This window comes from Leptonotus elevatus, chromosome 20 (genome assembly GCF_054856555.1).
Source record: "Leptonotus elevatus isolate MCC_2025b chromosome 20, RoL_Lele_1.0, whole genome shotgun sequence".
Taxonomy (NCBI): Eukaryota; Metazoa; Chordata; class Actinopteri; order Syngnathiformes; family Syngnathidae; genus Leptonotus; species Leptonotus elevatus.
Genome location: NC_141258.1, coordinates 11,677,246 through 11,703,579, shown reverse-complemented (window position 1 = coordinate 11,703,579; position 26,334 = coordinate 11,677,246). Strand labels below are relative to the sequence as shown.

General features: G+C 39.9%; 1 protein-coding gene across 19 annotated transcripts in view; it reads right to left on the bottom strand.

The window, feature by feature from the left end:
- The window catches only part of cacna1g (calcium channel, voltage-dependent, T type, alpha 1G subunit), a 205,111-nt gene extending 179,101 nt beyond the window's left edge, over positions 1 to 26,010 (bottom strand). For all 19 annotated transcript variants that reach the window (XM_086063911.1, XM_086063912.1, XM_086063907.1 and 16 more), the window contains exons 1-2: positions 25,358 to 26,010; positions 24,688 to 24,989 (exon numbers count right to left, since the gene is read on the bottom strand). In XM_086063911.1, coding sequence (XP_085920037.1) covers positions 24,688 to 24,982 — 295 coding nt within the window. In that variant the 5' untranslated portion in view covers positions 24,983 to 24,989; positions 25,358 to 26,010. The remainder of the gene's footprint in view (positions 1 to 24,687; positions 24,990 to 25,357) is intronic.
- Positions 26,011 to 26,334: the final 324 nt, after the last annotated feature.

The window sequence follows — 26,334 nt, the reverse complement described above, 5'->3', positions numbered from 1 at the left end:
ACTTCTCCTGTGTTCGTCTTTGTCATATTGTTTCGATACAAGCCATGTTTGTTCTGTAGATTGCAATAAAGTTAGGGGAAAGTCCGTCTTCTTCGCTGTTTATTTTTCTACGCTTTCCGTTAACTCCCTGTCACTACGCTACAGCGCCACTCCAGACTCGGCACATACATTACAGCCGTTAAACATCCTCAGCGTCTTCTTTTGAACACACGCAAGTCTTGAAATGCTTCTCTGTGTACGAGATTTGTTTGAGGAACGAAGCCGGCTTTGCTTCAGTCTGGACGGGGCCTCAATACAAAAAACATATGAAAAATGTTATCTTTATAATAAAAATAAGAAAACAAAATAATCAAAATTGACGCTTGTTGTTCTTCCTATCCGGGTAGAAAGGGGCGTTTCCTGGTATTTGTGGGATGGAACACAGCTGACTCCCGGAAAAATTAAGCGGCTCGACTGATTCCCTTCAAAATCAGCGCAGTCGAGGTGCAATCAGTCCTTGACAATGTGGAAGTAGAAATTGACTCGTTGGTGTTTGAGTACTGGCACACGCAAAGTTCGTTTATTCTTATTTTTATTATGTATTCTTTTTTATTTTTTACCTATTGTATTTTACTATTTTATTGACAGTTTTTATTTTTATAGGTGGTTTTATTAGATGTTATATGTATGATAGTGTGCGGATCTTAATGTGCAGCACTTTGGAAACGCTCGTTTATAAAATGTGCTATAGAAATTGGGTAAGTTGCGAGATCTCACTTTGCGGTTGATGTAGTCAGCCGCACGTGAAGTGGACATTTGGGTGGGTGAGGGGTCTTCAATTAGCAAATATTAACGGAAAATATTAATAATAATAATAATTTATTTCTACAGAGATTCAGATGGTTCGCCCGGTACGCCGCTACAGAGCGCAAAATCTGTCATACTGCGCCTTGATCAAATCCCCCAAAACCACGTTACACCACCTGTGCCACAACTTAGACCAGCTAGGAGCTGATCTAGTCTAGTCTAGTCTACTTTTTGTCACCAAATTAGCAGGGGGCGTGTAAAAGAAAACACCCACAGTCCACCGGGATGCCTAGCGAGGCACAGCGCGGTCTACCAAATTCCCAAACAGGGTAAACTACACAGTAAATTCTAAACTTGACTCAATTTAGAGTAGAACCAAATAGACTCAGTTTTAGAGTAATATTTACACTTGGAAGAGAGTAAACTAAATAATTGAAAACATGAAATAAAAGCCACTCAAGGTTTGAGGAACAAACTCACAACTTTCAGATTGTGAGATTGCTGAGCTACCCCATGCGCCACCCAGCTCCTACCGTGTGTCAGCTGGAATCTTCCTAACTCCAAAAAAGATGGACTAACTAGCACGGGTGCTCTTGGAGAAAAGCAAACAGTAGGAGGGGGCATAGGTCAGGTTTTAGTGTGGCAGTCTCCCAAACTGAAGGTCGTGAGTTCGCTCATCAACCCCTGAGTAACCCCCCCCCCCCCCCCATTCTTTATTTTACTCTCTTCCAAGTGTAAATATTAGCCTACTCTAAAACAGAGTCTATGGTCCCACTCTAAATTGAGTCAAATTTCCTCGAAATGGAGTCAAATTTACTCGAAATGGAGTCAAATTTACTCTAGTGAATTTGCTGTGTAGGCGTGAAAATGAAGATGCACTTTTTTTTACGACAAGCATAAGTGCCTGTCTACCAAAATAGGGCCGTCAGTGTTAGGTGTAAAGAATACCCTGTGTCCCCTGGAACACCCAGCGACCTGCATTGCGGTCTGCCAAATTCCCGAAGGCTGCAAACGAGACCCACCCCAGTACAAAAACGTAAATGAAGATGCACTATTTTTACACCGAGGGTCCACAATGATATCTTTGTTGCCAATTGAATATCTCCACCCCCAAACCAACTGACTGCCATAATACCAAGGTCCTGTGATTGGATATAATACCTAGACAACCGTAGAATAAAAAGAAGAAATAAGAAATGCTAGGCTAACTGTTAGCTATTTGTTCACTACTGTACATTGCGGTGAATGAATTACTTGTGAGACAGTTATACATGCCAAAATCTTAATTATTGGCCAAAAGGAACACCCACGGAATTTGTCTTCAGTCACAACCCGTCCGAGAAACATGAAAAATACCAATAACCAAACGAGAGACATGACGCGAAGCCTGCAGGTTTGCTAATTAGCGCCCTGAGTTTCTTCCATGTAGAAAAAGGAAACATGAGGAAAAAAACAAGGCCAAATACTCAACAGCATTGTTTGCCGTTTGTGGCTAGCAACAGCCCAAGTTTCAGCTCGCTTGGCTATTGTTCCATTTCATGCCACCTTCTCGGAGTCTGTGCTCAGCAAAAGTCTGTGTTGACCAGACAAATCAGAATTTGCAGTCACATCACATTTACGACTGTGACCCTTGACTGTTTTCCATGCTCTTAATTAATATACCCCGCTATACAAGCCAATCAGTCAGGATAATCTTGTACATATATCCTTTAATCGGGCTTTTGCTGACTTGACAGAAGGAAGGAATGCTCACTTTGTTGCTGTGTATGTACACGGCTTTACTTGGATTTTGCTTCCAACATTTGTTCACTTATCTCTTCATTCCCTCATCTTTTCCTCTCACTCAATCCTGTCGGTCATATATCCCACCTTTTCTCGCCCCCAGTACCCCCCACCCCCCACCTCTTCACTGTCTCCTTGGGGCAAAGATGTGCTGAATAATTCAGAATGGGGGTCTGATTTATGAGAGTGCTCGTAAGTGGCCAGACATCCCAGCCGCGCTCATCAGTCTGACGGGTCATTACGGCTAAAGAGCGGCAGGGCTACCTAATCTCGACTGACACGTGGCTCATATCCCGACTCTTGTACGACATCACCGCGGTGTGTTGGAAATGCACCCATAGAAACGGTTGGGGCTGCCAAAAATGACAGGCGTAGTTTGTTATCCCAATCAAAAAAGTTAAACAGAAGCCATTTGTCCTTTTGGGTATTGTGGGCGGCGTTTATAACCGTCGTGAAAAGTCACGGCCATTTTATGTTGGATGTTGCATTTGCAATATTATGACAGTAGCAGAAAAAACAGTTGCAGGAACCAACACAATGTGAGACATCTCAATTAGCTATAACTGTATTCATTTCTCCTTGATCACATTTTAACAGCAAATCATCATCATCATCATCATCATCATCATCATCATCATCATCATAACTGTACAACTTGCTTGTAAATAGTCTAGAGACGCCCCTGAGGGAATAGTGATATGGGGAAATGTGTTGCTGGTTGTATTGCCACAAAGGGAAAGAAATAGTGGGAGGGAAACATAATTATAAATTCTTCTAGAGCCATTAAATGGGATCATTTTGAGGTAATTGCAGTATAGGGAAATTGAATAATTACTCATTAGGAGCTTCCCTTGTAGGATATTCCAGGTCAATGGAATCACCACCCACAAAGATTTCCTTTTATACTGTATGCATCTCACATATACAAACTGACAATTTTAGACCTACTGTACTTTGGTGGTCTACAGTGATCTGAGATAATATTTTATATTTTAATATTTCACATGAAAGCACTTTTTATTTTTATTGTTAATTTGTAATTAACTACTGGACAGTGGACCCTAAATTATGTTCCAAATTATCATTACTGTAACTATAATGTGGTGGTAATACTAGTAGTAGTAGTGGTAACACACAAAAAAAAAAACATGGCTTAATATGCTGTAAGTAGCAAACAAATAAATAAAATAAACTCAGCTCTTTTGAATGAAACTCACTGTACTTATTGAAAAACTAAAGCAGCATGATGACAGCTGTACTATAAATTCCCCCACCGGGATGTTGATTTGTTTTACTGCAAATTGCAAAGCTTAGATCAATCAAAAGTCTTTGCTACACATTGTTTGTCACTGCATAAAAATATACAGGCAAACATTTGGATAGCTTGGAACATTTAGAACATCACCCAACTAATTGAGCCTAGCAGGTGTTTGGTGAGGGTACGTGTGTGTGTGTGAGGGGGTCATGGTGCTAAGGTTAAAGTATCATGTTCAGTGACAAGAGGTCAGATCAGGTGTCAAAGACAAAAGTAACAAGTGAGAATAGGCTTGTTTAACAGGATAGAATGTCCATTCCATTCATTTGTTGATTCATTCCGGATTTTCACGAAACGCTTCACAATGGTGCACACGTGTGCCGTTCACGGGTGTAAAATTGGGCGAACAAAGATGTTAAATGAAACTTCTAGGTAGTATTCACATGCTAGCATTTGCCCCACATTGTGTGCCGGTCCATGGAATGTCGAATGGGGACGGCACAGAAGTGTCCGGAAAAGATACATCGAAAATCTACCAAAGTGTGTTCGGACCATTTTGATTAAGGTAAGTGTCATTGTAAGATGGTAAAAATGCTTTTACCATAATGCGATTGTTGATATATGTGAGCCGCTAGCTTTGGCGCGTTCGGGGGAACTAGCTAAATTGGTTTAAAAATCACTCGAAATTCTTCACCCCGAATTCACAATTGATAAATGACCATAGCAACCAATAAAATCCGACAGTACAGAAGACGCAAGAATGTCCGTGTTTTGAGAGCCTTACTACCTTAGAGCATACGTTTTCAAAGCGTCCGGTGCGGGCAGTATCGACAAATGTTTGTAATCCAATCGATGCAAAGAGTGCTGAGCTAAATTTTCTGCATACGTCTTGCTTACACAAGTAACGTTAGAGAAAGCTGGGGGTGACATTCGTCAATAACAAAATAACATTCGGTGTAAGCTCAATGGAAGCAAAGGTTACTTGACTGGAAAGTTGCCGTGACGTCAGTGAATACTATGTATTCACCAGCGCAGTGCGAGAGGGCGGGGCAGAGCTGCTGGAGAGCAGGGCTCGTTCCGCACACCTGCAGGACATCAGCAATCAGCCGACTTCTTAAGCCGGCTCCAAACGCTGCTCCTGTTTCAGACGATTTTTGCCCCAAGATCACTCAACCCTTCTTTCCAGTTGCTCCCCAGCCTGTTTCTCGAGTTGAGATTTATGTTGATTTTCCCTTCGTGGTGATTTTGTGTTTTTAACCTTTTGCAAGAAGAGTTGTTCCCTGAGAAGGTGATTTTTTTTTGTTGGTGCTCAATAAACTTTTGTTCACGATTCTGCATCTGGGTCCTTGCCATCGACCACACCGTCACAATTCCACTGAACCCAATCAGCCGATCAGAACAACCTCCAATAGCCTTGAAGGCAACACTTCTAAGCTGACTAACTAATAGTCTTGTAAACTGTAGCAATTACACTTCCTACTTCGAAAGCGTGGACTGCCAATGTGGAGCAAACATTTGTGACGAGGAAATACGTTTGAGTGTATGTGCATTGACAAGTACATTGAAACATATTTTAAATACGTCGGAACGTGTTTGTAAATTCAACTTTTGTAAATACGTTCAAACATATTTGTAAATAGGTTCAAATACGTTCAAACATTCGTAAATATGTTCAAACGTATTTACAAGTAAGTTCAAACGTATTTGTAAATATTTTAGAACGTATTTGCAGGTACGCAAACATATTTGTAAATACGTTCAAATACGTTCAAACATTCGTAAATATGTTCAAACGTATTTACAAGTACGTCCAAACATATTTGTAAATACGTTCAAATACGTTCAATTCAAACTTGCAATTCACAACACTGCCATCTGCTGGAGGTGGTGGGGCACTATTTGTTTTGCCCCTGTATATATATTGTATGTAACTATGTAACTGCCACTGTCTGGTTCTCTGTTTTTATGTAATACAATAAAAGTGAGCATCACGTTTTGTGGAGATTTTTTTTGGGGGGGGGGACTGTGTCCCCCATCAGAGTTCTCTTTGTTGTAAAATCCGAACAGAAAACTGTGGGAGAGCAATTGAACCTTTAACAAAAGAGCAACGAATAGGTGTTTGCTTTTAATTGTGTTAATCAATCAGGCAAAGTATAATTACAAGCCGTTACAGGCGATCCAAGATCCTCATTCAAATCAAATCAGTCAAATGCTAAGCCAGCATTATGTGTCCTTTCTTTCTTGAAAACTGCATTGGGTTTAAAACCAAAACAATGCTAAATATTGATGTATTGATTTTTTTCAATGCTTTGAATTTGTCAAATGTTCTCTGCTGGCAGCAAATAGACTTGCGTGTCCAACTGGCTCTCTCCGCATTGTAGTTATTTGGATTTTAAACAGAAAACTCTTTCTTTCACATTCACTTCATGTGCGTGCATGTGAAGCTCCAATCTCACATGCTAAAGCAATACTTGCAGCCTTTTCACAGTTTGATGCATTCCGAACATGCAATCACATTAAAAATGCACACCTGGCATTTTTGTGACTTTGGCCTCAAGCTGTTAACGTACTAGTCAACAATGGGTATTAAGCATGGAGAATATTAAACAGCGACAACATGTCCGGTACGTAAGATATTTTTATATTTAAAGGTGCACCGTGCCGTTTAAAAAGGTAATATTAAAGCTTTTTCTACATCGTGCATGCTCCATCAATGCCCAGATGAGTACGAAGAGCCCTGACTGTTTTACTCTGACTGCACCTATCAGCTTTTATCTTCCCTTTATAGTAGAGTGTGCGGACTCTCACCTCATTTGAAGTCATGTCTTCGTTTATCAACTGTGGCTTTCGCTTTTCAACATAGATGATGCAGTTACGCTTTGGGCCACAGATGGCAGCCACGAGTAAAAAAGTGACAAACTGCACAAAGATCCTTTAGGGTGTGCTAAGTAAGTGCTAGACCAATATGGTTTTCACAAGGTCGACGCAGACACCGATTATTAGTAGTCACGGAGACCGATAACTGATATTTCAAGCCAATATTCATTTGCAGTAAAAGAGAAAATAGTAGCGTCAGAAAAAAAAATCATTTGATTTTAAACATATAAAGAATTGACAGCTTTGTTTAAAAATAATATAACGAAAATTGCAGGGAGCTACCAGGGTCATCAGCATGTGTTAAGTTAAACTAAACACATACGTAAAAAGTAAATAGTTCTCTAAAGTTTTCTACTTTAAATAAAGTTTTCCAAAATTTCAACATAATTTCTTCATTTTTATTTTTTTTTTATAAAACGTGTAGGGAGTTCCAGCATAATTTTTATACAGTAGAAATTTAAATAAATCCATAAATGAAAAGTTCCCTTTATCTCAGTAGTCAGGTTTCCATTCAATTGTTTTGAATTTTTTAAGCAAATTTACTGAAAATGCGCAAAACAGACATGCGATTAATGCCCGTTTCCATCTGTTCTTCTTTTGCGAATATTGAGAGGGGACTCCGCCGCTGTAGTTGGCGGTATGCACCATAGAGATGTGATCCACCACTAATTTAAAAGAAGAAGAAGACCAGGAAGCGACGACGACATCGTAGTTTCTTTTGTAATTTTTAATAAACTGTAGCGTTTCTTTTCTGTTTTCCATCCAAAATAGCATTAATATTCGCTTCTTTAATCCCAAAAAGATTTCTGTTTCGTCGTCCCCCCCAACATACCTTTCTTTATCATCCGCCATTGCTTTGTGACTACAAACGTACATGTGACGTAATATCCGGTCAAAACTTGCGACGTGCATCCGGTCTTGCCAGCGGTTATTCGCAAAACCTGTTTCCATAGCCAACATTTTTCTTTTTTTCAATACGCTTCAAAATCCACCCCCTTAAGTGTAAAACGTTTTTTATGAATTGTGGGCCCTTTTTCGAATTTCTAGCGTTTCCATTCAGTTTTATTTTCGCATTTCTTGAAAATTCGAATATAAATGGGTGGATGGAAACCCAAGTACTGAGCGACAAATGCATGTGAATGTAGCGGATTTGGGTTTTTTGTCACGGTTTGCAAAAGGTTTCAAAAGATCTTTGCAGACAGTGAAAATGTCTCTTTGCAACAAGTAAAAACTGTCTGTGTACATGTCACAAAATCCTGATAAAAACCCTAAATTTGCTACGTTCGCAAGCTCAGTGAGATACCAGCTTTATCGGCCTTCACTATCGTAAAAAGGCCGATAATCGGTCTATTGCTACTAATTTTCAAATGGATTTGAACAACTTTCACACGTTTTGGGAAAAACTCCATGCTCCATGATTTACAGCCTGCTTCAGATTTCAATGAGTTACACCTAATCTACATTACACCAGCATGCACTTGATACCTATTTTTGTTTTCGTTTTGTGTTACAAACACTAATAAATTACTGAGAATATTTTATTCATTTTTTAATAAAAAAAAACAGAAAAGAAAAAAAAAAGAGCAGTGATGATGACATGTCAAATCGGTAAAATTACAGAATGAACAATACTGAGCTCTTTAAAAAAAATAATAATAATAATAATAATAAGTTACTGAGAAGGGGCAGAAAGATAACTATATTTAAATACATAGTGTTATAAGAGATAAACGGCTTCTGTCCTACACACACGGAAACCTAAGAGAGATTAATGCGAACAAATTGAGCTCCCCAATGAGCCACAGGCACAAGCTTTTATTTATGAAATTAATTTGTGCTTTCCTTATACTTGGCAACCACCCTCAATTCAGAGGGGATTAGGACCCAGAGGAGAAGAGTTGAGGAATACTTTAAATTAGAAGCAGATTAAAAACAGGCTCCCCCAATCCTCTCGGACTCTCTCTCTCTCTCTTTCTATTGCTTGGAGTCTCTAGGAAAGTCAAAAAGAAAAAGTCTGGAACTGATTTTGTTGCCGCATCTTATTGGAAATCCTAAACATGTTAACGAGGGTCGCCCAAACCACAAGTCTTCACGGCTCACTCAGATATATGTGTGTCACTGTGAGTCAGCCGGCGTAAACGCACACCCTCACACTGCCAAGAACGCGAGGACAGACCACAGTACCTTTTTTCAATCGCACAGACCCAAGCCTGTAAACAAACGCAATAACACACACACTCGTTTTGATGTGGCACTTGCAACACACTAACACACAAAGCCAAGCGCACACTCCTCAAAGGGAACAGACAGGGCTTCCCTCTTTGTCTGCGTCTGCGTCAATCAGGAATTGCTACAAAACACACACGTGCACACAGAGGAGCGGTGGAGGATGTGCTCTTGGACCAGATTCTTTCCTGATTGAAGACTACTAATGGCCATGCCAGAGATTATAAAATGATGCAGGCCGGTATGCATGTAATTGTGTGCACACACGCACTGGAAGGGAGAAGGGAACAAGGATGATGATGCAGTGGTGACTAGACTACTAAGGGGAAATATTAATCAAGATGTAAAGCAGATTCCATTCCATCGCTAAGCAGCATTCTTTTTTTTCCTTTTCCTTTTTCTAGTGATAGACCGAAATGTTTTTTCCAAGGTCAATACCGATATTGATTATTAGTAGTCAAGAGGACCGATAACCGATATTTCAAGCCGATATTTATTTGCAGTAAAAGAATATATTTGTGTCAAAATTAGAAGAAATAAATACATTCTTTTCATTTCAAACATATAAAGAATTGACAGCTTTGTTTAAAAATTATAACAAAAACTGCAGGAAGTATTTAGGGTCATCAGCATGTATTAAGCTAAATTAAAAGCTAAGCAAGTAAATAGTTACCTAAAGCTTTCTACTGATAATAGATTTCCAAAATGTCAACACAATTTATTCCTTTATCTATTTATTTATTATTATAAGTGTAGAGGATTAGGGCCAGTGAAGAGAGAGAAAAAGGTTTGGCAGGATTCTCAATTTATTCTCAGAATTCTCACTTTAAAGTCAGAATTGTGACTTTATTCTCAGAAAAAGTCCGAATTCTGAGATTAAAGTCCGAATCCTGCCAAACTTGTTTTTCTCTCTTTACTGGCCCTAATCCTCTCCCGTAGTGTAGGGAGTTCCCAGTGTCATGTATTAAGTTAAGTAGTAGTTCTCTAAAGTTTTCTACTGTAAATAGTTTTCCAAAATTTCAACAATTAATTAATTTATTTATTTATTTATTATTATAAGTGTTGTACGGTGTCAGCATTCTTTTTTTTTTATAAAGTGGAAAATGTTAATGAATCCATGAACAAAAAGATCCCTGTATCTCACTACAGCTAATTTTTTTTTTTTTTGTCAAGATTTGTACAAGTTTTTCAAAAGATCTTCGCAGACGGTGAAAAAGTGTCAGAAGATTTTTTTTAAATGTCTTTGCAACCAATCCTGATGAAAACCCTAATTTTGCTACGTTCATAAGCATTCATCTCAGTGAGATACCAGCAGATTCGTAAAATGGCTTATGCCGATATTTGTCAAAATGTCAAATATCGGCACCGGGTCATCGGCCTTGCCGATAATTGGTCTATCACTAACTTTTTCTAACAGTTTTCTTTGCTTATTATTTCTCATTCAGTTCTAATAGCAGCATTGGAATTAGAATACTAGAGCGGTCAAAATTAATGGATTATTTATTGACAAATAATCAATTATCACATTAAGGCACATTAATGTCGATTGGACCTTGAGAACAAAAATGGACTCCTACTGTTGTTTAAACTGCTTGGTTGAAATAAAGCTAATGCGCAGTAATGTAATGATCAGTGACATGTTCTTTTTGCACTCACTGCACACCCATTTCTCTTGACTTTGCAATAACTTTCAAGTGAGTTAAGCTCCGAGCACACGTGACTTGATCCTATTCCCCAGTGTATCGCAACACAGGTATAAATGTTCCTCAGATCCCGAGCAAGGTTCAGTATTGGAACTAAACGCTGTAATACTGCTGTGATCTGATTGGGGAGCATCCGCTCTCCCCTCGTCACCCTGGAGACATTAAGCTCTAATGGCTGTGGAACTGTAAATGCCACAGTGATTTGGGCCAAACGCCAGGAGAGCGCTAGATAGTAAGTGTGTGTGTGAGTGCAATGCCATTTTCACCAGCTGAGCAAAACAGACAGAGTAAAAGGGCAATGGAATTAGGCAAAAAGATTCGAATGCGACAAGTAAGTAGAAACACGCTCGCTATATCGTATGACCCAGTGGGTTTAACCATGCAGATTTTGATTTGAATGAAACTTGGTGTACTTGTTGATAGTGATGGAAACACACTAAATCCCAAATTTTAGGTCAATCAGAGCAAGGGTTTGGGAGCTACAGTCCGCTAGATTTTGCAAAAGGAGGCGTGGCCACCTTCCTTTGTACCCTTGTATTGCACAAACTACTGTGTCAATCTTGACAAGTTTCAGTGATGTACGTTTTTGTTTTTTGTTTTGTTCAGCAATAAGAAGTCAAAATATCCACACCCTCATGAGCTATCGTTGAATTTCTGAGGTGATCCACAAGGTCAATTTTAAGGTCAAATTATAGGTCAAACTGTGACTAAAATATGCACCAATCCTCTAAATCAGGGTTCACCAATTCCGAGTCCCCGAGGTCCGGGGTCCTGCAGGTTTTAGATGTTTTCCACCCTTATCAGCATGCCTGAAAATGATCCTGATCTTTAGCATCAGGTGTGTTGGTAGGCGGAAACATCTAAAACCTGTAGGACTCCGGACCTCGAGGACCGGAATTGATTAACCCAGCTCTAAATGATTGCAGATTTGGAATTCTTGTTGAATTACCTTCTCAACAATACCTGTTTTGTGAAGATTGATGAAGTAGTAATTCCTGAGAAATAAGGGTTCAAAGGAGGCCACGCCCCTTTTGAGCAAAAAATGGCAACAATTGGCGGGCCGTAGCTCCAAAACCCTTGCTCTAATTGACCTAAAATTTTACATTTAGTGTTGTGCCGTCACTATCAACAAGTACACCAATTTTTATTGAAATCAAAAGATGTTTAGTTAAAGAATCATTCTAGACTCATTCTGCTGCAAAGTCCTAATTAGTGTCCTGATGAAAGACACAGGGCGGGAAAGAAAGAGAGACGGTGAGTGAGGGGAAATGTGTAAGCTGTCAAGGAAGATGTATAGGAGGTGTGAATCTTCACTGAGCTCATTGTGTGTCGCCTGCCATCCATCTTATAGCGCAGGTAGTTAGGGCTTTAATCCATCAATAACAGCACTCCCTCCTTTTATATGAACCAAGAAAGCACCGCATTTTACAGTAACCATAGTTGTACAATGCAGTAAAATAATTTTATTAAATAATGCTACATTTAAATATTTGTCCTTTCCTTAGTTAACATTCATACACACACACACAAACACACACACAGAAAATTTTGTGTTTCTTGGGTATTATTTGAATACTCCAAGTGAAGAAAAACCTCTACGGCTGGTGTAATTTCAGTGAGTCAAATTCATTGACTGCAGGCTGGGTTACGTTATATACATCCGGGCTCTTTTCTCCTGCAAGGCAGCAGCGTTTTTCCCCGGAGTTTATGGACAACTCCGGGTCTGAATTATTCCGTTATAGGGTAAGGATGAAATGATACAGTTCTTGAATTATTTTGTTCATGAGTTAACGTAGAAAAACCGTGTGAGACATAAAACAAAAGGTTTCCGGCTTTTCATGAGTAGTGTAATTTATGTTCATTATTTTTCTGTAAAACTAAAAACAAAGTGGATATTTTGCCATACAGGCAATTGGTATTTACCCTGAGCCGTGCGGGAACTAGACCTACAAGAAAAAAATTTGCGCCAACAAACATGTACTATCTTGTGGCGCACTTGTTAGTGTTGTTGCCCCCCAAGTGCTAAGTACTAGGTTCGAGACCTGTTTTCTCCATTTGGGTTGGACAATAAAAACGTATTCTAACACTAAAACTGTGAGAAATTAATACAAAAAGGAATGAAAATAACACTTTTCAGTTAAAAGTGACAACAAAACTATGAGAAATTAAGACCAAAAAATGAAAGGAAATAACACTTTTAAGTGTTAATTTTTTTGTGTCAAATAATAACACTATGGGTGTTGTAATTTCACTCTACCAATGAGTTTAATTTTTACACTTTTGGAAGTGTACATTTAACTCTGAACTGGTGAGAACAATATAAACTCAGGGAAAGTGTTACATTCAACACTATGGGAGTTAAATTTACACTTCCGATTTTACTGTGCAGTTTTATAGCATTTGTTCTCATACATATTATGCCATAACCTACCATTCATGAGAGAATCTACTGAATGAGACAGATATTTGAACTGTTCCGAGGAATAAGACATTTATTTTCCAACAGGTTAACTAACAACTGTTAGAAAACTGCAATTTGTTTATATTCAACATCATATGTGTATGTACATGCTCTGAAATGGTGCAAGTCTTTTCTCATCAAATAAACAGCATCTGATGATAATTCCCATTTATAAAGATCAGAAAATGTACAAAATGACAAGAGAAAAGTGCAGTATTTGCTAATCAGCAAAACTGAAATTCAGCACCTTGATCAAAAATACACTGAAAACCCCCGTGCATAGTTGCTCAATTTTGGACCCTAAACGGCAGTTGTTATTGCAAAGGCCCGAGTAAGGTGCTTCTGATGGTAGGATCTACTTTAAGTGCAAAGCCAACAATCTAGAGTGGGTGACTGATGTGATGCTCTCCAAGCCCCTTCAAAAAGGCCTGATTATGAGAGTGTGTGTCTGTTCTGGCTTGCGTGATAAGGCCAGCAGTCAGTCTGGACTCTGTCAAATGCCACCTGTGTCCCAAGTTAGCACCCACGCCAAAATGGTCCACTTGTGCCAGACATAGCATCCCCTGCCGTGTTGCTCAGCAATGTATCAATCTGTCTGGAATGGGAAAAAAAAATGGTGGAAAAGTGAGAAGGAGTTATCGCATGAAGTATGAGCAGCGAGTATGGACCAGGAATATGACGTCGATTGAGAAGTTATTCCATAAAGTTTTATGAAAGAGAGGCCATTGAGAAAAAATGATGTCTGGAAACACAGGAAGGCTTTAAGGAAAAAGGTGAGACGGTATCGAGCTGAGAATTGGAGAAAGATGGAGTGGAGCACAAGAAGGAGGCAGCCAAAATAAGAATACGTTCAAGATAACTCAACTCAGGTGCAAGTTGATTTGGTTGTGTAAGAGAAAGTGTAGAACTCGCCCACCCCCGTTCTCCTTCTGCGACTCTAACCCATCTCCTCCTCCTCTTCCTCCTCCTTCTGCTGCCACCAGTCTTCTACAATGGACTAATGAGAAAAAGATGGAAAATCCTGGAAGATGTCCCACATCAAATTAAAGAAAGAACAGCATGAAAGAAACGAGGCTAAAGCAGTAAGTACAAAATACACAAGAGTAAAGTTCATCCATCTAAGCATCCATCTTCGTTTCAATTAATCGGTCTTGCCACTGAAATCATAACTAAAAAGTCCAATTCTGCAGAAAGTACACAAGGATGTCAGCCAGCACGAGTATTGACTCTGCACCGTGACCGAGAACGGTCTCATAGATTTGGAAATCGATATTTTGCCCCACAGACAGTCAACGGCATCTGTACTCCAGCAACTTAACACATCACCAATACAATTATTTTTTCCAAATCACATCTTAATTACTACTTTATGAAGCAGCACTAATAAGTTGACAATATTTGCCTACTCTGATTGTGCTTCTCGTACAAAGGACAGTGTCACTTAGAGAAGCTTGAAGCCGATCTGCAAAAGAAGAAGAAGAAGAAGATGATGATGGGGTGATCAAAGAAGAAGATAGGGGTGATCAAGTCCGGTCTTTGAGAGTTTTCCATGTCTCCCTCATCTAATGCAGGAGCATCATCTGCGGCTGTTTTCTTCTCTCTTCCCCAATCCTTATGTTTTTCCTTTTTCATCTGAGAACCGGGACGCCATTTTGGGCGACTCATCAGGCTTTCCGTTTTGGCTCCCTCTGTTGATCATTGTTTGTTTGTTTTATGTCTCTTCGACATGTTTGAACTGTATTCAATTTCATGACACCTTGTGGTACAATGACAAGAAATCGATACTGATTCTGATCAAGTCAAATCTTATGTATGTTATCTTTTGTAATGATGGTCGTAAACTGAAGACCCTTACAGTATATGAAGTGATGTTTGGTCCTGAAGACAACAAAAGCGGCTTAGCCTTAAGTCACAAAGGTCATAGTCTCATCTTGTTAATTTGAGACCCCTGCCAACCCGCCTTCATTTTAGCATTGCAACCTTAATTGAAACGGCCATTTTTGAATGTAAAAAGTCAAATTCAGTCGACAGACTGAGGTCATTCAACCATTCATCCATTTTCTGCACGATTCATCCTCATTCGGGTCACGAGTGAGTTTCAGCCTGTCCCAGCTGACTTTGGGCAAAAGGTACACACCCTGGACAGATCACCATCCATTTTCTATTTGGGTTATCTTCAGGGACGCGGGAAGCCGGAGCTTATCCCGACGTAAACTCTGGACTGGTGGCAAAATGCACAGAAGTAAAACAAGTGAACCGCTTCACTATCCATCCATCCATCTTTCTTGTCATTTTCAGGAATGCGGGTGAGGGGTAAGGGGAAATTAGTCAACATTCGACATATACAAGCATCCATGTTGAAATGCTACCAGGTGTATTTGAAACAAATCGAAACTAGTTGCAGGTTTTAACGTGATGTGCTTCCCTATTGCTGTCTGATTTTGCTTTTTTGTTTTGCTTCATTAAAAATCCGTCAAGCAATCCTGTTATTATGCAGAAGAGCAAATGTAGAAGCCATAAGTGGGCTGAGGAGTTTCAAACACACAAAAAAAGCAATTGCAAGTCGAAAAGCATAACAGAGAGAGCACAAAGAAGTATTTTCTTTGTGCTCAGTCTGCTTGTAGTTTTAACAGCTTAAACAAATCTCCTCATTAAGAACAGACCTCATACAGAGTCGTCTACTCACACCTTGCTGCTGTCTGAACTTTGTCTCGGCGCTCGCTTTTCATTGTCTCACTCACGCTCTTATTTTTACTGCTGTTATTTAGCAAGGCAAGGCACGTACTTGACTGTGGCAATGGTTAAATAAACGAAAACTACAAACATGATGTAGTTTAGTATTACCAGTGTTTGTATTTGTACAGTACTGACTCTGGTCGGCACTACAATGACTTCAGAATAGTGTTGCCAACACTGCGTACTTGCATTAAATATCAGTCAGGACAAAGACACGCTCACCAAAAATGAAGAGTGTGAGGATGCCCGGTAATTTATTCTTTGGACAGCAGCAGTAAAGTGGACACTGTGGAGTGTAATACTGCAGCGTCCAGAGAGAAAGCAGTGAGTGTACATGTCTACAGACAATCAAGTCTCCAATTTAGATGTTTGTTGCAGGACCAAGACTGACCCGTGAGAGGCAGCATTGTGCCACAGGGCATTCCGACTGAGGGAAAATACGACAAAGAAAAAAAAATGCCAAAAAAAAAAATGTATTGAATGTATTTATATATATATATATATATATATATATATATATATATATATATATAGCTACCTTGAGAATGGTCAAGTCAACTGTGGTTGGACTGCTGACACTGTAGAACTACTTCCTACTTCTGTGTCTAAGAATCATGGGAAATCTAGTCCTACTAGCCGTCTGATAGCATAAAAGTAAAGCTAGTGATTATGCCCTAATGAGGTTGTCACTATAAACTATAAGAGGGAATGCTGCCAATGGAGCTAACAGGAGTGAGGTAAAGGGGTCCGTGGGGTCACACAAACACAGCAAAGCAAAAAAAGGCACGCAGGGTACAAAATATGCGGCGACTTAAAATGAGACAACCTATGGCAGCCTGTGGTAAAGAGCTGCACAATCATAACCTCGCACGACTGTTTTACCATTAAATAAAAGCTCAATTAGAAATACACACAACAATGTAACTATCTACACAAACAATTTGTAAAATGGACAAAAACAGCAGTAGCCTGAAGTCCCTTGCCGCATAGCAATTAGGTCATGGGAGCTGCCATTTGTCCATTGTAATTGGCACAACAGGGCTGGCTAATGTTAGCGTGTGTGTTCTGTATCACCATCTATAAAGTCATGTTTGAATGTGTTTGGTGTGCAAGACCTTTGGAGTGGGACTCAATAGTTACGACTGGCCCACTTTATACCCCGATTAGTGTATCAATTTAAAATAGCTTACCATTTCTTCCAATTTTATTTATATAGCAGTTGAACAAAAATCGAAATTACAATTGAATATAAATATGAAAATAAATATTGATAAATAGTTAAAAGTGGTAAAAGGACAAAAAGCCGCCAAGACATTTTACACTTAACTAGGCAGACTTATCAAACTCTGTTAAGCTAACGCTGCACTTCCTGTTAACGCTTTTATTTTGACACATATTCATACCACTTCCGGTGCACTACCGAGCCGACACAATACAAAAATGATTAAGTTATTGTGTATAGACAGGGTATAATATAATTACTAGGGGTATCAAAATTAGTCGTTAGTTTTGAGTAAATAAAAAATAATAATTAACGCCTTTTACTTGGAAAGCCTGTACTGGGGGAATTCTAGTTGCAGCAGACACGTCCACGTCAAAATTTTGCAGTAATAAATGTAATAATAATGAATATATTTGTGGAAAATTAGGTCAAATTGTATTTTACAATCTTAAAAATGTGCAGAATTTCATAAGTTACCTCATGTTAAAGATTAGATAGCTCTTAATATGAAAAAAAATGCACTGAGCTGTAACCATTGTCTTACAAATGCAATTATGCCATCTAGTGGCAGAAAATTGACCTCAACACAATTTAATATCACTCTTTTTACAGGACATCTTTTTAATTGTATCTAATTTTATGAATTGTTAGGAAATTAGTGTATCAATGGCTAAATGATGCAGCCATATTTCTCTTAGTTTAACATTTTCCCACTTTTATGTAAACAACAATATGAAAACTTTATTGTACATTTAGAACAGATATAAAATGTGTGATTAATCGCGCGTTAACTATTGTAGTCATGCGATTAATCACGATAAAAAAAAATCCCCTGCCACCCCTAATAATTACATTGAAAACAGCAGGGGCCCCAAAATAGAACCCTGTGGATCACCATAAGTCTAAATTTGCTTAACATTTTTGAAAGATTTGAATGGAAACCCAATACTATTATATATTGTTGCTGCTATGTAAAAAACATTTATGTCCATTTTTATTATTTTTTTTATTTTTACCTTTTTAGGATGTCTGCATTCAGTTGTATCCCCCAAAACATAAAAATGTAAAAAATGGGGAAACAAATTGACATAAGTGTTTTTCACATTGCCGCGGTGATTTAATGGCCTGACTTGCCTTATTAGTACATTTGTACAAGAAGGTGATATTTGGATTTAGGCATTGTGGACGCGCTATATTTGCTAATTTAAAAACAGATCTGAGGAATTTGCCAGAATCTCCAGACTAGTCACTCTGGACCTTTGGGATGCAAACTCGAACTGACACAGCGATCCTCTTGTACATCAGTGAACTCTGACTTTGCAAATGTTCTTCACTTCTGGATGAAGCGGCAACACTTTCCCAAATCTTGTCGCAAGTCTTCCCAGAGGAGTGAAAAGCTGCGGTTGTAACTGCAAAGCACCACACTTTCTTCAAGTACACACATCCCTCGCGGCAAGAACTGCACATGCAAAATACATGTACGCCACATCACATGGACCTGCCACCCCCGCCCGCCTGCTAAAAGTCTTTGCACGGTTACGTAAGTTTATACTTCATCAGATGTGTGTATCGAGCGCATAACAAGACTTGAACACTTCGGTTCATTAGGAGAAAACACTGAGTGCAGAGTGTGAGAGGTTCTGATGTAAGTTAGAAGAAATGAAAGTAAGAGAACAGAAGGTTAAAAAAAAAAAGTTGGAAAGCAAAATGGTAGGTGGGTAGACGCCGAGCAACTGATTTTCATGTTATTTTCTCCCTTTCTCAAACTCCTCCACTGTTTTTTTTTTCGGAGGCTTTTAAAGATGGCACGAGGGCCGCCGTTCGTTCGCAAGCCAAACTGCTGCTTTTTACACTCCCGAAGTGACGAGCAAGCGAACGCTCGGGGAGGAAAAGCCAAGCAGAGGGAGGTGGAGGTAGGGCGGTTGGGGGGGTACCGGGTGTCAACGAGGAGGGCAGGAGACATTTTCTGCTGATGAAGTAAGTGTTTGCTTCGGCTTCCATTATTTGACAGACGCATCAGAGCAATGAGCAACAAATGTGAAAGAAGCCTCCAGCGGGGGAGCGAAACATTACAACACAGATGGCCGGCACACTTCAGGGACGACCTTTCCTGTCCTTAGCCTGACGGTGGTGACCTCCCGCACTGACCGTGTAATCCTCTGCTTTTATCAATGTGGGAAAAGAGATCAAGAGTACTGGACGCCCTCCCTCCTCCTCCTCCTCTTCTTCCTCCTCCATCTTAGCACAGCATCCAGCTCCCCACCACAGAGGAGACACCTACGGGAGTCCTGCGGAACTTTGTGTGTGGGTGTGTGTTGCTTACACAACCTCTCAGAGGCGCAGACACACACGGAGGCTTTTCATCTCTCTATCGCATTCTGAAAGGAATTGTTTGCAAAACCGGCATAGGGAATTTCACACAGGCAACTGAACCAAGAGCTCACACCCGAGGGGTCTTCAATTAGACTGTAAAAAAAAAACCTCTACGAGTATCCAGGGGTCCTAATTACTTCAGACTGTTAAAAATGGCCACAAGCTGTCTGAAGCCAGGGGCTGACTCAGGACATGCCTGTTTTGAATAGAACCAGACAAATCCTGATACTGAGACACTCCACTAAGTGGTGCAGTGTGGACTGGAATGGTAACAGGGTTTCTACGGGCAAATCGAACTCAATGCTTTTTAATGCTGTTTTATGTGTTTATGCATATACTGTTTATATATTAGGGCTTTTAGTCAATCATATGATTTCAATACTTAATATTATATCTGTTCTCAATGCACAATATATTTTCTCAAGTTTTCGCACTCTTGTTAGTTAACATAAAAGTGGAAAAATATTTTTACCAAGTACAAAAGTTGCTGTATCTTTTAGTTCACTGATATACTAATTGTATAGTAAGTAATTCATTAGATTAGATTAGAAGTTATTTGAAGTTAAAAAGATAAAGAGTTAGAAGGAGTGTGTGAATGATTCATAGATTTGTGTTGAGGTACATTTCTGCTACTAGGTGACATTAGTGTTTCATGTTGAACATTGGTGAAATGAAGAGCAATTGGTAGTTAGAACAAAAAGCAACTTGTGGACTCCAGGACATTTAGTTCATTGTAAATTACGCCAGTCCCCACAAATGCATAATTTTTTTTTATTAATGGTTAATTCCACAACATTATATGCAAGCTAAAGTATGAACAACAATGTTTTTACATTTACATTTTTAATGCCTCTGGACATTATATTTAATGTCTTTTAATGCCATTTAAGGCCTTAATTTAAAAATCTATTTAAAGACTTTTAATGGTTTTTAATGAGCCGCAGAAAACCTTGGGTGAACACAGTCGAACCTCTGATGTTGTACAATTCTGAATTTAAGTGAATTTTTCAAGGAAAAATAAGAATTATGGAGGAAAGGACATTTTTATTTTTATGTTGTGCATGCAAGTTAAAATATATGCGTGACTTACAATTTGTGCTCACAAGATACCTACATTATACACCTCCTTTACATACCTCCTGCATGTAACTTAGTATATAGCACCTTATGTATTTGCTTCATGACAGAAATCTGTGCGTAATTGACGCCTCCCAAGAAATTTAGAATTGCCACAAATGGTGGAAAAGCACTATTTTTGTCTAAATGATACTCCTCAACTGAAGTAATAATAATAATAGGTGGAGGGAGTGTGGTTTAATCAAGCTAACTCGCCTTAAGAATCTCACTCATGTCAGATTTGAACATCAAAAATAAAACACGCTCATGTCATCTTCCAGGTTCCATTATGTCGATAGATACGCGCATATAAATAACATTTCATAATGTGAGAGGTTCCACTGTACTGATTAGTGTTTTCCATTGTGGGGTGTGTAGGTTGGACAACGGCAACTGCCTCGTAAATATCATGACATCATAGCTATGCAACACAATTACAACAGCCAATAAATTCAACATGGCAGTTACTAAAGGACAACATTGGAGGACATCCAGTATTTTATATTCTTTTTTCTTTGGCATGCATCTATTTTCTCAAAGTGCATGTTTTGCTCTTGTTGTGAAATGTGAAAAAGCTAAATGATCACTGATGGCAGACAGGGGAGTCATGTGTAGGTCAACCTAATTGAGAAGAATATGGGGGCAAGGGTGAAGATTCGGTTCATATATTATTGTTTACTTCCGGTTTGTAACGTAGTGGATATCAAAAGTCTTAACACCCCTGTTTAAATGCCAGATTTTTTTTGTAATATCCACCAGTTAGAAAGCGAGCAGCAGCAGTTTGACTAACTTGAGAGAGCACTGGCTGACTCCAAAATAAAGTGCATTACAGTAATCCAGCCAAGATTCACCACGGAGAAAGGAAAAAGGCTTAACCTTAGCCAGCTGCCAAAGGTGGAAAAAAAGCTGGATTTGACAACAGCACCCATTTGCTGGTCCAATTAAACCCTATAAAGCCAACCGTATCATATTAAAACAAGACATTTTGAGCGCTGTATTTCATGAGCATAATAATTTTTTTCCCCAATAAAACCCTGACGTATATGATCTGACACATGCATTGCACTGATAATCCATTAGAGGGCAGTATCACCCAGCTGATTGCAAGATCGCCCCAATCGAGAAAAGAGAAACACCTATAGTCCAATATATATATCCAATAGTGGGAAATGTTCTGATTTGGGGAAATACTAATATTTTTTGTATGTATGTTTATTATTATGTTTTTGACAGTTATAAATGTACGAATTTAAAGCATTTTGACCGGATGTATCAAATATGACACAAATCAAAAGTCATACATGGAAGTTAATTTTCAATTTTTTTTGTTCAAAGGGACCAATAAATACTCTACTTACAAAGAATCTGATTTTTCTATCATATATTTCATGGCTCAGGCTTTATCGGGTAAAAAGACCACATTTGCGACTGCTGGCTTTAGATAGAGCACCAGGGGGCCCAAGTGAGCATGGAGGGATGCAACCAAACACCAGTGACAGTCATTCGCACAGCAGCAGTGGAAGAAAATATTACCGTTTTCTCAAGGGCAGCAAATACCATGAAAACAGCAGGGGCCCCAAACTTGACCCCTGTGGAACACCATACGACAGTATGGCAGAGGCTAACACAAAAGGTTCTGTCACCACTCTAGTGCGCTCCCACTAATTCCCACATTCAACATTATTCTAATTGACAACTCAACATGTGTTCGTAATGAAGGTAGGTAGCAACAAAATGTGCATTACAATGAGCAAAAACAAACCAAAGTAGAGTGCATGGTGGAAATAGGAATTCGGTTTACAACATACAGCATAAGCAGATCGGGCAACCAGTGATATTGTGGGAGTATTTATGGTGGGAATAAGAGAGACAAGCTACTGGAGTCATTGGTGGAAGCAGAGTGCAGAAAGCGGTGTGCGCAGTGTGGAGAGGCAGAAGCAGCAGAGGAGGACATGGATCAAGAGAAACGGTTAAAAATATTGCAAAATATCCATCTGCTCCTTGGGTGAGCAGCACGAGTGCACACACAAGTGCATGCAGATCAATTTTGAGCAGCATTACGGAACCAGTGACCTTTTCCTAAATCACTACTGATACACACAAAGGGGCAAACATGGAGACATAGAACACACACATCACTATTAAAAATGTATCAAGTCGGCTGTATACTTCCAAATAGTCTGTATTGCAAACCTGCAGCTGAGTGTTGTACTGGTGCTGTAGGGGTTCTTTCTAATATCCATCCATCCATATTTGTACACCATGGATTGGTCGCCAGCCAATCACAGGGCACATACAGAAAGACAACTCTTCACATTCACATTGAGCCAGATTGAGAGAAAACAAAATGTGCATGTGGCAAAAAAAGATCCCCGCGGCGAGTCTGTCAAGGGATCGGCTCATTTCTTGGAGAGCAAAAAAATGACTAATAAAGCCTGTGTTTTTTGGGGTGTTTTTTTCCCAATACACTTATTTGTAGGACCTTTACAGATTTGACATTTGCAGCTATGGAAATGAGATTCAGTCTGGGAGGAATAACTGAGGATAGCTGAAGATTGAAGTGATGATGACAGTTGGGAACGAAACAGGAAAACCACTGAACAGTGTAATTCCTAATTCAAAATGTACAGAGATCGGACTGGCCAACTGGCATACAGGGCAGATGCCTGGTGGGCCGGCGTCTATTAGGGGCCGATGCGGTGATATTTAATTATTATTTTCCTCCATTTTACCCCAAGAGATTTGCCCATTATTTAGAGGCAGCAGCCCAAGAATCCATTTACAATATAAACAGCAAACTGAACTAATTAACAACACAGTAAATTTGACTCTCTTTAAATTGGGACCAAATAGACTCAGTTTTAGAGTAATATTTACACTTGGAAGAGAGTAAAAAGAAGAATAAAAATAAATAAAAGCCCCTCAAGAGTTGACAAACAAACTCACAGCCAATCTACTCCCGGAGCCACGCAGCTCTTGTTGTGTGTTATTATATTGCTCGTGTCAACTGGAATATTCCTAACTCCAAAACCAAAAATAATGTTTTTGGTCTCCCCATGGAGGTAAGAAGGTGCGTAGCTCAGGAGGTAGTGTTGCAGTCTCCCAAACTGAAGGTCATGAGTTTGTTCCTCAACCCTTTAGTGACTTTTTCCCCAATTCTTTATTTCACTCTCTTCCAAGTGTAAATATTAACCTACTCTAAAAAAGAGTCTACTTGGTCCCACTCAAAATTGAGTCAAATTTACTCTAAATAGAGTCAAATCTCCTCTACAAAATGTACTAGTGCAACCCTAGGCTCTAAAATGTGCTAAAACAATACAAGCCATGAAGCCACAAGTGCTCCTGGGAGGGAAACGGGTACAATCCGCTGATGTAGCATTGCAATTAAAACTGAGAGAATCACCCAGAAACAGGGAGGGAGGGAGAGAGTTCGATTTTCGGGGAAGAAATGAATCTAAATGACATGAACATAACACCGAGAAAAAAACATGGAAGCAATAATAATAAAGGAGAGGCTGAGACCCCCAGGGCAGAGACGCATCACTCCTGCTTGCCTCACATCAGCTTTAAAAAAAATAAAATAATAAAAAGCCTCACATGCACATACACAGAGGAACATCCTGAAATGATTTGCCACCCTCAACCCTGAGGGACAAAAGCCGAGAGAGAAAGTCTCCTGTGCTTCTTTGCTCATCGCAGGTCTGTACACTTATCAATCAATAACACACTTGACTTGAAAAAAGGCTCGTACCCCAAGTGAGTATCAATAAATGAATTTTATAACACGCAGCCCGCACGTGCTTATACGCTCACTGTTAATGTATTCAGCCGTTCTGATGGCTTGTCATGTGCAGACTGATTGATTTTCTTCTCTGGCTGTCATTTTGTTACGCTGATAGGAAGCAAAACAGCAGCTCAGAGGAGTCAAAGCGCTGGACTACAAGTCTTGAGGGACAGATTGAGTGCAAGGAGATGTGTAAAAAAAAAACACACACACATTTATGCCAATGGCTTCAAGTCGCTAGTCAGTCACACAGCAACACCTGCTTGCCTGGAGGGCTAAACTAGAAAAGCTGCATAAAGTACAAACAGGTTTCTTACCTGTAAGATGACTGCAAAGTGTTTTTTTTGTTGTTTTTTAAAGGATATGGGTTACACACCATTTTGAGACACCAGCTCCGAGGAGGGGTGCTCTGTTTCATGTAGAAGAAGACCACCGGGGCCAGGGTGGGGTAAGGCAGGCTTTCCTCGCCGCAGGTTGATGCTTCATCCCCGGCTGAAGAAGTCCCGTCTGGGGCCGGGGAAGCCGGTTCCACCATCACCTCGGTCCGCTCCTCACCCCCTCCGTCCCCGGATAAGTCGTTGAGCCGGATGAAAGTCCTCGGTGGGGAGGAGCGGCCCTCCGAGCCCCTGGAGTCGAGATTTCCCCCATCTTCGGCCATCATTCACCTCCTGCGTGGATGAGCGACCATAAGTGTGATTGTATCAATTATTATGGATGGATGCATGGATGCATGGGTGGATGGATGGATGGATGGATGGATGGATGGATAGACAGATAGATAGATAGATAGATAGATAGATAGATAGATAGATAGATAGATAGATAGATAGATAGATAGATAGATAGATAGATAGATAGATAGATAGATAGATAGATAGATAGATAGATAGATAGATAGATAGATAGATAGATAGATAGATAGAAAGAAAAACAGATTTTAAAAACATTGAACATCATATCTGTATGCCTTTTTTCAAATACAGAACTGAAATAGACAATTACAATTTATTTTTTATTTTTATAATAACCATGTCACCTGATCTGGACTCGGTAGATGTCTCCGATGCGCGTTCAGTCATCGCATGATCAGTTTGGTGGCTGCAAAGTCCACACCAGCTTGAAGATGGAAGCTTTTGAATTTCGATGTCCTGTGGGTTTGGAGGACCGCAGAGTTCCCCAGTGGATCTCTGGCGGACTTCTGCAGCCTCAGCGCGGTGCGCGGAGAGGCCCCTGAGCGGAGCCCCGGTGCTCAAACCTCCACCGTAACACTTTATAACCATCCACCAGGGAACACTTTAAACTCGGTTGGGGTCCGGTTCTGCAGCGTGCAGCCTTTCTTTGTGTCCTACCAACTTCTTTTGAATTTCTTCCTTTAGCTGAATCCCCCCATAAACTCAAATGAATAGGTCCGTTTCCGCGCGCTTTCCTCTTCTAAATGAAGTACACTCCAACACTTTTCATTGCATCCACAGGCGTTTTTTAAGCACATATTCCGCAACACAGTTTTAAAAATCCGTCAAGATGTTGCCGCGTCCAGCAAAGCAGTCGTCTTTTTTCTTTCTTTTTTCAAATGTTCAAACATGACAGAGCATCTTTCGTCTTTCTTGCCGACTGGACACTCCCGCTCTCACCCTTGCCTCTTCCAGAACTGTGTCCTCTCGGTTCCGTCCATCAGGAAAGCTCACACAGCTGGATGGAGAGGGAGGGATGGAGGGAAGATGGGAGGGGGGGAGATCCGAACTTCTCATTACCAGCCCAAGCGCCTCTTCTAAGCCAATCAGCGCGCAGCCTAGTCGAGAGCTCGGTTTTCAATGGCCGAGGAAGCAGTCAATCGGATGTAAAGCGGTGGAAAGAGGGACTAAACAGCTGGAAGCATATGTCATCTGTCAGCCAATCAGGAGCGAGGGAGTGATGGCATTTTATCAGCGGCGCCCTGTGATTGGTGGAGAACTTTATTACTGGGACTTGGACAAAGTAAGAGAAGTTGCCACATGAGACGTGGATTTGTGAGTA